Source organism: Lissotriton helveticus, chromosome 5_1, assembly GCF_964261635.1.
Source record: "Lissotriton helveticus chromosome 5_1, aLisHel1.1, whole genome shotgun sequence".
In the NCBI taxonomy this organism is placed as follows: domain Eukaryota; kingdom Metazoa; phylum Chordata; class Amphibia; order Caudata; family Salamandridae; genus Lissotriton; species Lissotriton helveticus.
In genome coordinates, this window is record NC_136065.1 from 1,016,684,589 (window position 1) to 1,016,698,232 (window position 13,644).

The 13,644-nt window shown below is 44.3% G+C and overlaps 1 protein-coding gene across 1 annotated transcript in view; it reads right to left on the reverse strand.

Moving 5' to 3' along the window:
• Positions 1-201: 201 nt before the first annotated feature.
• Positions 202-13,644, reverse strand: part of TEX36 (testis expressed 36) — a 104,107-nt gene continuing 90,664 nt past the window's right edge. Inside the window, exon 4 of the mRNA XM_078643522.1 lies at positions 202-1,884. Coding sequence (XP_078499648.1) covers positions 1,534-1,884 — 351 coding nt within the window. The 3' untranslated portion in view covers positions 202-1,533. The remainder of the gene's footprint in view (positions 1,885-13,644) is intronic.

Below are 13,644 nucleotides of genomic sequence, written 5' to 3' on the forward strand. Positions count from 1 at the left end.
TATCAGTAAGGTCAGACGGCAACAGGTGAAATCAGGGTCATGGGAACACTGCCAGCTGTTATTCCATACCACAGGCCCCCTTCAGAAGTGGCACTCACAGTCTTTGTTGATATTTTATGGCCAGGGCGATGGCTTCTTCAGAGAGCTGTAGCAGTGGTGTATAGTATGATTTAACTAAATTAGTCTAGAAACACTACAAAGGGCAGAGCACATGATTGACATGATTAACATTTTTTTTGCCGGTAGAAAATTACTTTAACAATAGTTGTTCATAACAACATTTTTATGTAGCCCACACCACTAACTGAATTATTTATAAGCAGTCTCATAATATGCATTAACCCCTTGCATGCGTCGGGCGGCCGTCCGACGTCACGGTGGGCGTGTGCGGAGGACGGCCGGGCGCCGTCCGAACCACGCCCACGCCATAAATCACCCGCACCGTGGCGAAATTTTCGCCGTGGTCAAGGGGTTAATGAGTACTTCCGGGTCTGCGACTTAAAAAAAATGCTTAAAGACGAATATGTGCTACATTGACAATGGGCTTGATTCACAAGGGTCACATACACTTTTGAGTAATTTACACTTTGAAATAAGTTTACTACTTTTGGTATTCACAAACTCTGGGCTTGATTCACAAAAAGCACTTTGTAGTAGGTTTTGTAGTGTTACAGAAGTGCTACAAAAATGTGCGACATAGTTCTGTTTACAAACGACACTTTTGTAGCATATTACTCTTCTGAGTAAGTTTACTACTTTTCGGTACTGCACATTTATAGTAACTTATACTTTTGTAGTAAGTCCCTACCTGCATTATTTTCTGTGGTAGGGTGTTGCAATACCTGTGGTTGGCCATCTTTAGAGCTGGACTTACTACAAAAGTGCAGTTTGTGAATATCGAAAAGAAGTAAACTTACTCAAAAGTGTAAGTTACCTATGTGAATCAGGCTCATAAAGTGTAAACGTACTACAAAAGTGCTACAAAAGTGTAAGTTGCATGTCTCCCAACAGAGTAATGCAATTGGCTTATTCTTATGTGGGTGGGTGTAGTCCCTCCCTAAGGCTTTACTTGACCCTCACTTACTCTCCCCAATCTCATCCACTTTTATAGTTAGTCTACCTCTTTTACCACCCACTCCCTCCTAGTCCTACCCACATTTACTATTAAAACGTAAGTGTATGGAGACTCCACATCAAGGTGCGGAATTCTGCACACAAAAATATAGACAAGGCGTAAAACTCTACACATAGTTTGTGAATTGCAATTTGTAGTATGTTTTGTAGTACTTCAAAACGTACTACAAAGTGCAGTTTGTGAATGAGTTCCACTGTATTTAAATGTCTTGGATTTTTTGGGGAAAATAAGTCGCTAAAAGTTACTGTCTACTTCTAGTACATATTTAGAGGCGCAAATCCAGTTTTCGCTTATGTGAAACACAAATATAAAAATGTTAGGCAATACCTACACCATTTAGTGGTTGAGTCGGTCACATTTGCTTGTATTATTTTCCATTACGTATACAAATGGACAAACTACAAAGACTGCACTGAGGTTGGGTTAGATGAATTACAGGTGGGAGGCTGGGTAACAGATTCCGTTCCTGATGGTATTTTGTCCTGCATGCTGGTATCCAGATGGCATAAGTCCGATTTCTCAGGAATAGCTTCAACACATAGCGACTTTGCCATGTGACATTTTGCATAGCGTCCACAAAAAGCGCGTTCACTGGTGCACACACCTTCCGGGCTTGTATACGATGTCTGGTAATTGGTGTAACCATCAAGATAGCTGGTTGTTTTTGGAGGTGTATCATGACTCCATAGAATAAAGTTCTGAGAAACCTGCTGCCCTTTGTTTTTGTCAACCTTCTTGCGCCCAAGGCCCTATGGAAATTATTGAAAATACAGTTAGAAAAATCTCATATTTAAAAAGTGCAAACATTTTGTTATTTCTCCCTTGTATAAAGCTGCTGACATCTGTATCAAAATCGCCTTCTAATGTAATTTGTTTTAAATATCTCGAACAGACATTATATAAATGGCCATCTCTGGATCTGCAAGGTAAATATTCGTTTTTACTGAATTTATATTTTGTATTCATTTGAGTTTTAGAGCTGTCCTTAAAAAACTTCTCAGTGTTAAATAAGTCTGATGATAGGTAAAGGCAAATTGCCTAATCTACGACTTCGGTTCCTAAAGTTTTGACTTCTGTGGACCCCCCACTTAATCACAAATGGAAGCCAAGGCATCTTGTCTAAGCAATTTCTATGATTTACACTTCAAAACAGTACAAAAAAAATACAGAAACAAGTATACAACCAACAGATACACATATCGCAACCATTATTATTTAACTCACAAACAAAAAATATACAAAAGCTACATTTTTACTTTAGTGGTTGGGATGGAGCATTCCAAAATGTGATTTTATTTTAAAAGACAGATATGTGCCAGTGCATGCTCTTATTTTGTCAGACCATACCAGTGCTTCAATAGAAGCAACCAGTCATCCATACTAGTCTTTGTTTGCTGGACTAGCTCTTCTACCATTAATCAGCTAAGGATACCAACTCCAATTTCAAATTCCTTCACGTTTATGGCGCATTTTACTTTTACAATTGTGCTCCTTTATGATACTTTATTAATCTGCTAATGGTATTTAATTTTTTTAACAGCCGTAGACCCCCTGAGCAGGGGTTGCGGACTCTAGGATAAGAACCCTGATCTAGGACATACAAGAACACTTTAATCACATTCAAATCAAAGCTGAAAGTTTCAAGACAATCAAACCATCGTTACTTTTTCAGATTAACCTACATGCATTTCTAGTGAGATTTAGGTTACTTTCTCTGAGAAAAATCTATATTAAGTCCAGCATAGCTTGGTGAGATTTTTCCCCACAGTAAGAATGTATTTCTAGTGTAATGAGTGCTTCATAAGTCATTCTAGAGTCTAATTCTTCCAACAAAAGTAGCACTGTGAAGCACCGGTCTGATTCCAGGAGTAGATGACCCGGTCTTGCTTCCTTCAAGATGTGCAGCGCTGTAATTTGTTTACCATAATATTTGGTGGAAGGTAATATTTATTACGCTTACAACAGACAGATGAGCCTTTCATCAGAACTACCTAAGCCATTAACTAGGGCATCCTTACATCTTGGCACTCTGCTGGGAGATTCTTTTTAAAATCTAGAGCCGGTATAAAGCCTGTCAAAAACAATCCACAATTAAACAGGCTTTCAAATCAGTGCACAAGTGGATGAAGACCTCAATGTATAGTCACTGCTTCAACACTTGTGGGGTTACCATGCTAAAACAGGCATGAGCTGCTCTCAAAAACCACTGACTTGGCAGCAGAAGTAAACTCCTAGCCATAAACCTACAATGTCAAAATAGAGTACGTGGGAACTACATGCAATGCATACTGCCCATAAGGCTACACTTCTCACGAGAAGAATTGACTACTAAAAACCAGCAACAAGTTACACCGAGCAAAGAAAACCTATCAGGTTGAATCGAAATGAAGGCAGGGGCGTTGCAGCAGAAGATACCAAGTCAGTCATTTCACCAGCCCTATGAAAAGTAACCAACATTTGAGGAAATGAAACAATAATTGGAGGTACCACTGTCAATGGATGCAAACTTATCGATGTCCACCTACTCAAGATCAGGTACTGTAGAGGATATAAAACAACCCCCAGGGGAGGGGAAGATGCTAAACAGGTATTTATCCAAAAGTGTAGAATGCAGCCAGGAGATAGGACTCCACATCTAAGAAAACCGAGGTGGGCCCAGAGTATAGTGCCTCTGTGACTGATGTACTTATGTCATGTACATGAAATTGGCAGATGAAAGTAGGAAAAATACCATTGCCTACAAAAGCAATACGACATCATCAAGATGGCAACATAATCTGGTATAAGAATGCAACTGCTGCATGTTAAGAGGTAGAAGATTTAAGAACAACTGCTCACCATGCACAACCCTACCCAATGTGGACTGTTTGGACCATTAAGCAAAACAATAGAAACTGGATCAAACTCCGCGTTGAAATACTAAGAAGCAACACTAGGAACATTCTATCTTACCATGTAACTGAAGAACACTCAAAATGTTGCCCTTGAAAAAGAGGACGCAGAGCACATTTAATAAACTCTCAACAACCATATATCACTTTCACTGCCTTCCCTTGCCAAATAAAGGCTCTACAGCTATGGCGAAAGGATGCAGACCAAGGACCAGAGGTGGTATACGTTACCAAGGACTTCAGGTGGTACACGTTACCAAGGACTACATGTGGTATACGTTATCAAGGACTACATGTGGTATACTTTAGCAAGGACTACAAGTGGTATATGTTACCAAGGACTACAGGTGGTGTATGTTACCAAGGACCAGAGGTGGTATACGTTACCAAGGACTTCAGGTGGTACACGTTACCAAGGACTACATGTGGTATACTTTACCAAGAACCACAGGCGGTATACGTTACCAAGAACCATAGGCGGTATACGTTACCAAGAACCACAGGTGGTATACGTTACCAAGGACCACAGGTGGTATATGTTACCAAGGACCACAGGTGGTATATGTTACCAAGGACTACAGGTGGTATATGTTACCAAGGACTGCAGGTGGTGTACGATACCAAGGACCACAGGTGGTAGAAGTTACGAAGGACTACAGGTGTTTTTTGTTACCAAGGACTGCAGGCAGTATACGTTACCAAGGACCACAGGTGGCATGTGTTACCAAGGACTACAGGTGGTATAGATTACCAAGGACAACAGGTGGTATATGTTACTAAGGACTGCAGGCGGTATACGTTACCAAGGACCACAGGTGGCATATGTTACCAAGGACTACAGGTGGTATATGTTACCAAGGACCACAGGTGGTGTATGTTACCAAGGACCACAGGTGGTGTATGTTATCCAGGACCACAGGTGGTATATGTTACCAAGGACTACAGGTGGTATATGTTACCAAGGACCACAGGTGGTGTATGTTATCCAGGACTACAGGTGGTATATGTTACCAAGGACTACAGGTGGTATATGTTAACAAGGACTACAGGTGGTATATGTTACCAAGGACTACAGGTGGTGTACTATACCAAGGACCACAGGTGGTATAGGTTACCAAGGACTACAGGTGGTATTTGTTATCAAGGACTGCAGGCGCTATACGTTACCAAGGACACAGGTGGTATATGTTACCAAGGACTGCAGGCGGTATACGTTACCAAGGACCACAGGTGGCATATGTTACCAAGGACCACAGGTGGTATATGTTACCAAGGACTACGGTCGATGGACCTTACCAAGGACCTCAGGTGGTATAAGTTACCAAGGACTACAGGTGATATATGTTACCAAGGACTGCAGGCGGTATACGTTACCAAGAACGACAGGTGGTATATGTTACCAAGGACTGCAGGCGGTATACGTTCCCAAGGACCACAGGTGGTATATGTTACCAAGGACTGCAGGCGGTATACGTTCCAAAGGACTACAGGTGATGTACCTTACCAAGAACCACAGGTGGCATATGTTACCAAGGACTACAGGTGGTATATGTTACCAAGGACCACAGGTGGTGTACGTTATCCAGGACTACAGGTGGTATATGTTACCAAGGACTACAGGTGGTATAAGTTACCAAGGACTACAGGTGGTGTACCATACCAAGGACCACAGGTGGTATAAGTTACCAAGGACTACAGGTGGTATTTGTTACCAAGGACTGCAGGCAGTATACGTTTCCAAGGACTGCAGGCAGTATACGTTACCAAGGACCACAGGTAGTATATGTTACCAAGGACAGCAGGTAGTATATGTTACCAAGGACAGCAGGCGGTATACGTTACCAAGGACCACAGGTGGCATATGTTACCAAGGACTGCAGGCGGTGTACAATATCCAGGACTACAGGTGGTATACGTTACCAAGGACTACAGGTGGTATATGTTACCAATGACTACAGGTGGTAAATGTTACCAAGGACTACAGGTGGTGTACGATACCAAGGACCACAGGTGGTATAAGTTACCAAGGACTACAGGTGGTATATGTTACCAAGGACTACAGGTGGTGTACGATACAAAGGACCACACGTGGTATAAGTTACCAAGGACTAAAGGTGGTATATTTTACCAAGGACTACAGGTGGTGTACGATACCAAGGACGACGGGTGGTATAAGTTACCAAGGACTACAGGTGATATATGTTACCAAGGACTGCAGGCGGTATACGTTACCAAGGACCACAGGTGGTATAAGTTACCAAGGACTACAAGTGATATATGTTACCAAGGACTGCAGGCGGTATACGTTATCTAGGACTACAGGTGGTATATGTTACCAAGGACTACAGGTGGTGGACTATACCAAGGACCACAGGTGGTATAAGTTACCAAGACTACAGGTGATATTTGTTATCAAGGACTGCAGGCGCTATACGTTACCAAGGACACAGGTGGTATATCTTACCAAGGACTGCAGGCGGTATACGTTACCAAGGACCACAGGTGGCATATGTTACCAAGGACCACAGGTGGTATATGTTACCAAGGACTACGGGCGATGTACCTTACCAAGGACCTCAGGTGGTATAAGTTACCAAGGACTACAGGTGATATATGTTACCAAGGACTGCAGGCGGTATACGTTACCAAGAACCACAGGTGGTATATGTTACTAAAGACTGCAGGCGGTATACGTTACCAAGGACTACGGGTGGTATATGTTACCAAGGACTACAGGTGGTGTACGATACCAAGGACTACGGGTGGTATATGTTACCAAGGACTGCAGGCGGTGTACAATATCCAGGACAACAGGTGGTATACGTTACCAAGGACTACAGGTGGTATATGTTACCAATGACTACAGGTGGTATATGTTACCAAGGACTACGGGTGGTATATGTTACCAAGGACTACAGGTGGTGTACGATACCAAGGACTACAGGTGGTATAAGTTACCAAGGACTACAGGTGGTATTTGTTACCAAGGACTGCAGGCAGTATACGTTACCAAGGAGCACAGGTGGTATATGTTACCGAGGACTGCAGGCGGTATACGTTACCAAGTACCACAGGTGGCATATGTTACCAAGGACTACAAGTGATGTACCTTACCAAGGACCACAGGTGGCATATGTTACCAAGGACCACAGGTGGCATATGTTACCAAGGACTACAGGTGGTATACATTACCAAGGACTACAGGTGGGATATGTTACCAATGACTACAGGTGGTATATGTTACCAATGACTACAGGTGGTATATGTTACCAATGACTACAGGTGGTATATGTTACCAAGGACTACAGGTGGTGTACGATACCAAGGACCACAGGTGGTATAAGTTACCAAGGACTACAGGTGGTATATGTTACCAAGGACTACAGGTGGTGCACGATACCAAGGACGACGGGTGGTATATGTTACCAAGGATGCAGGCGGTATACGTTACCAAGGTCCACAGGTGGCATATGTTACCAAGGACTGCAGGCAGTATAAGTTACCAAGGACCACAAGTGGCATATGTTACCAAGGACTGCAGGCGGTATACGTTACCATGGACCACAGGTGGCATATGTTACCAAGGACTACAGCTGGTGTACAATATCCAGGACAACAGGTGGTATACGTTACCAAGGACTACAGGTGGTATATGTTACCAATGACTACAGGTGGTATATGTTACCAAGGACCACAGGTGGTGTATGTTATCCAGGACTACAGGTGGTATATGTTACCAATGACTACAGGTGGTATATGTTACCAAGGACTACGGGTGGTATATGTTACCAAGGACTACAGGTGGTGTAAGATACCAAGGACCACAGGTGGTATAAGATACCAAGGACTACAGGTGGTATATGTTACCAATGACTACAGGTGGTAAATGTTACCAAGGACTACAGGTGGTGTACGATACCAAGGACCACAGGTGGTATAAGTTACCAAGGATGCAGGCGGTATACGTTACCAAGGTCCACAGGTGGCATATGTTACCAAGGACTGCAGGCAGTATAAGTTACCAAGGACCACAAGTGGCATATGTTACCAAGGACTGCAGGCGGTATACGTTACCAAGGACCACAGGTGGCATATGTTACCAAGGACTACAGGTGGTATATGTTACCAAGGACCACAGGTGGTGTATGTTACCAAGGACCACAGGTGGTGTATGTTATCCAGGACCACAGGTGGTATATGTTACCAAGGACTACAGGTGGTATATGTTACCAAGGACCACAGGTGGTGTATGTTATCCAGGACTACAGGTGGTATATGTTACCAAGGACTACAGGTGGTATATGTTAACAAGGACTACAGGTGGTATATGTTACCAAGGACTACAGGTGGTGTACTATACCAAGGACCACAGGTGGTATAGGTTACCAAGGACTACAGGTGGTATTTGTTATCAAGGACTGCAGGCGCTATACGTTACCAAGGACACAGGTGGTATATGTTACCAAGGACTGCAGGCGGTATACGTTACCAAGGACCACAGGTGGCATATGTTACCAAGGACCACAGGTGGTATATGTTACCAAGGACTACGGTCGATGGACCTTACCAAGGACCTCAGGTGGTATAAGTTACCAAGGACTACAGGTGATATATGTTACCAAGGACTGCAGGCGGTATACGTTACCAAGAACGACAGGTGGTATATGTTACCAAGGACTGCAGGCGGTATACGTTCCCAAGGACCACAGGTGGTATATGTTACCAAGGACTGCAGGCGGTATACGTTCCAAAGGACTACAGGTGATGTACCTTACCAAGAACCACAGGTGGCATATGTTACCAAGGACTACAGGTGGTATATGTTACCAAGGACCACAGGTGGTGTACGTTATCCAGGACTACAGGTGGTATATGTTACCAAGGACTACAGGTGGTATAAGTTACCAAGGACTACAGGTGGTGTACCATACCAAGGACCACAGGTGGTATAAGTTACCAAGGACTACAGGTGGTATTTGTTACCAAGGACTGCAGGCAGTATACGTTTCCAAGGACTGCAGGCAGTATACGTTACCAAGGACCACAGGTAGTATATGTTACCAAGGACAGCAGGTAGTATATGTTACCAAGGACAGCAGGCGGTATACGTTACCAAGGACCACAGGTGGCATATGTTACCAAGGACTGCAGGCGGTGTACAATATCCAGGACTACAGGTGGTATACGTTACCAAGGACTACAGGTGGTATATGTTACCAATGACTACAGGTGGTAAATGTTACCAAGGACTACAGGTGGTGTACGATACCAAGGACCACAGGTGGTATAAGTTACCAAGGACTACAGGTGGTATATGTTACCAAGGACTACAGGTGGTGTACGATACAAAGGACCACACGTGGTATAAGTTACCAAGGACTAAAGGTGGTATATTTTACCAAGGACTACAGGTGGTGTACGATACCAAGGACGACGGGTGGTATAAGTTACCAAGGACTACAGGTGATATATGTTACCAAGGACTGCAGGCGGTATACGTTACCAAGGACCACAGGTGGTATAAGTTACCAAGGACTACAAGTGATATATGTTACCAAGGACTGCAGGCGGTATACGTTATCTAGGACTACAGGTGGTATATGTTACCAAGGACTACAGGTGGTGGACTATACCAAGGACCACAGGTGGTATAAGTTACCAAGACTACAGGTGATATTTGTTATCAAGGACTGCAGGCGCTATACGTTACCAAGGACACAGGTGGTATATCTTACCAAGGACTGCAGGCGGTATACGTTACCAAGGACCACAGGTGGCATATGTTACCAAGGACCACAGGTGGTATATGTTACCAAGGACTACGGGCGATGTACCTTACCAAGGACCTCAGGTGGTATAAGTTACCAAGGACTACAGGTGATATATGTTACCAAGGACTGCAGGCGGTATACGTTACCAAGAACCACAGGTGGTATATGTTACTAAAGACTGCAGGCGGTATACGTTACCAAGGACTACGGGTGGTATATGTTACCAAGGACTACAGGTGGTGTACGATACCAAGGACTACGGGTGGTATATGTTACCAAGGACTGCAGGCGGTGTACAATATCCAGGACAACAGGTGGTATACGTTACCAAGGACTACAGGTGGTATATGTTACCAATGACTACAGGTGGTATATGTTACCAAGGACTACGGGTGGTATATGTTACCAAGGACTACAGGTGGTGTACGATACCAAGGACTACAGGTGGTATAAGTTACCAAGGACTACAGGTGGTATTTGTTACCAAGGACTGCAGGCAGTATACGTTACCAAGGAGCACAGGTGGTATATGTTACCGAGGACTGCAGGCGGTATACGTTACCAAGTACCACAGGTGGCATATGTTACCAAGGACTACAAGTGATGTACCTTACCAAGGACCACAGGTGGCATATGTTACCAAGGACCACAGGTGGCATATGTTACCAAGGACTACAGGTGGTATACATTACCAAGGACTACAGGTGGGATATGTTACCAATGACTACAGGTGGTATATGTTACCAATGACTACAGGTGGTATATGTTACCAATGACTACAGGTGGTATATGTTACCAAGGACTACAGGTGGTGTACGATACCAAGGACCACAGGTGGTATAAGTTACCAAGGACTACAGGTGGTATATGTTACCAAGGACTACAGGTGGTGCACGATACCAAGGACGACGGGTGGTATATGTTACCAAGGATGCAGGCGGTATACGTTACCAAGGTCCACAGGTGGCATATGTTACCAAGGACTGCAGGCAGTATAAGTTACCAAGGACCACAAGTGGCATATGTTACCAAGGACTGCAGGCGGTATACGTTACCATGGACCACAGGTGGCATATGTTACCAAGGACTACAGCTGGTGTACAATATCCAGGACAACAGGTGGTATACGTTACCAAGGACTACAGGTGGTATATGTTACCAATGACTACAGGTGGTATATGTTACCAAGGACCACAGGTGGTGTATGTTATCCAGGACTACAGGTGGTATATGTTACCAATGACTACAGGTGGTATATGTTACCAAGGACTACGGGTGGTATATGTTACCAAGGACTACAGGTGGTGTAAGATACCAAGGACCACAGGTGGTATAAGATACCAAGGACTACAGGTGGTATATGTTACCAATGACTACAGGTGGTAAATGTTACCAAGGACTACAGGTGGTGTACGATACCAAGGACCACAGGTGGTATAAGTTACCAAGGATGCAGGCGGTATACGTTACCAAGGTCCACAGGTGGCATATGTTACCAAGGACTGCAGGCAGTATAAGTTACCAAGGACCACAAGTGGCATATGTTACCAAGGACTGCAGGCGGTATACGTTACCATGGACCACAGGTGGTATAAGTTACCAAGAACTACAGGTGGTGTACCATACCAAGGACCACAGGTGGTATAAGTTACCAAGGACTACAGGTGGTATTTGTTACCAAGGACTGCAGGCAGTATACGTTACCAAGGACTGCAGGCAGTATACGTTACCAAGGACCACAGGTAGTATATGTTACCAAGGACAGCAGGTAGTATATGTTACCAAGGACAGCAGGCGGTATACGTTACCAAGGACCACAGGTGGCATATGTTACCAAGGACTGCAGGCGGTGTACAATATCCAGGACTACAGGTGGTATACGTTACCAAGGACTACAGGTGGTAAATGTTACCAAGGACTACAGGTGGTGTACGATACCAAGGACCAGAGGTGGTATAAGTTACCAAGGACTAAAGGTGGTATATTTTACCAAGGACGACGGGTGGTATAAGTTACCAAGGACTACAAGTGATATATGTTACCAAGGACTGCAGGCGGTATACGTTACCAAGGACCACAGGTGGCATATGTTACCAAGGATTACAGGTGATGTACCTTCCCAAGAACCACAGGTGGCATATGTTACCAAAGACTACAGGTGGTGTACGTTATCCAGGACTACAGGTGGTATATGTTACCAAGGACTACAGGTGGTATATGTTACCAAGGACTACAGGTGGTGTACGATACCAAGGACTACAGGTGGTATAAGTTACCAAGGACTACAGGTGGTATTTGTTACCAAGGACTGCAGGCAGTATACGTTACCAAGGAGCAAAGGTGGTATATGTTACCGAGGACTGCAGGCGGTATACGTTACCAAGTACCACAGGTGGCATATGTTACCAAGGACTACAAGTGATGTACCTTACCAAGGACCACAGGTGGCATATGTTACCAAGGACCACAGGTGGCATATGTTACCAAGGACTACAGGTTGTATACATTACCAAGGACTACAGGTGGGATATGTTACCAATGACTACAGGTGGTATATGTTACCAATGACTACAGGTGGTATATGTTACCAATGACTACAGGTGGTATATGTTACCAAGGACTACAGGTGGTGTACGATACCAAGGACCACAGGTGGTATAAGATACCAAGGACTACAGGTGGTATATGTTACCAAGGACTACAGGTGGTATATGTTACCAAGGACTACAGGTGGTGCACGATACCAAGGACGACGGGTGGTATATGTTACCAAGGACTGCAGGCAGTATAAGTTACCAAGGACCACAAGTGGCATATGTTACCAAGGACTGCAGGCGGTATACGTTACCATGGACCACAGGTGGTATATGTTACCAAGGACTGCAGGCGGTATACGTTACCAAGGACCACAGGTGGCATATGTTACCAAGGACTACAGCTGGTGTACAATATCCAGGACAACAGGTGGTATACGTTACCAAGGACTACAGGTGGTATATGTTACCAATGACTACAGGTGGTATATGTTACCAAGGACTACGGGTGGTATATGTTACCAAGGACTACAGGTGGTGTAAGATACCAAGGACCACAGGTGGTATAAGATACCAAGGACTACAGGTGGTATATGTTACCAATGACTACAGGTGGTAAATGTTACCAAGGACTACAGGTGGTGTACGATACCAAGGACCACAGGTGGTATAAGTTACCAAGGATGCAGGCGGTATACGTTACCAAGGTCCACAGGTGGCATATGTTACCAAGGACTGCAGGCAGTATAAGTTACCAAGGACCACAAGTGGCATATGTTACCAAGGACTGCAGGCGGTATACGTTACCATGGACCACAGGTGGTATATGTTACCAAGGACTGCAGGCGGTATACGTTACCAAGGACCACAGGTGGCATATGTTACCAAGGACTACAGCTGGTGTACAATATCCAGGACAACAGGTGGTATACGTTACCAAGGACTACAGGTGGTATATGTTACCAATGACTACAGGTGGTATATGTTACCAAGGACTACGGGTGGTATATGTTACCAAGGACTACAGGTGGTGTAAGATACCAAGGACCACAGGTGGTATAAGATACCAAGGACTACAGGTGGTATATGTTACCAATGACTACAGGTGGTGTACGATACCAAGGACCACAGGTGGTATAAGTTACCAAGGATGCAGGCGGTATACGTTACCAAGGTCCACAGGTGGCATATGTTACCAAGGACTGCTGGCAGTATAAGTTACCAAGGACCACAAGTGGCATATGTTACCAAGGACTGCAGGCGGTATACGTTACCATGGACCACAGGTGGTATAAGTTACCAAGAACTACAGG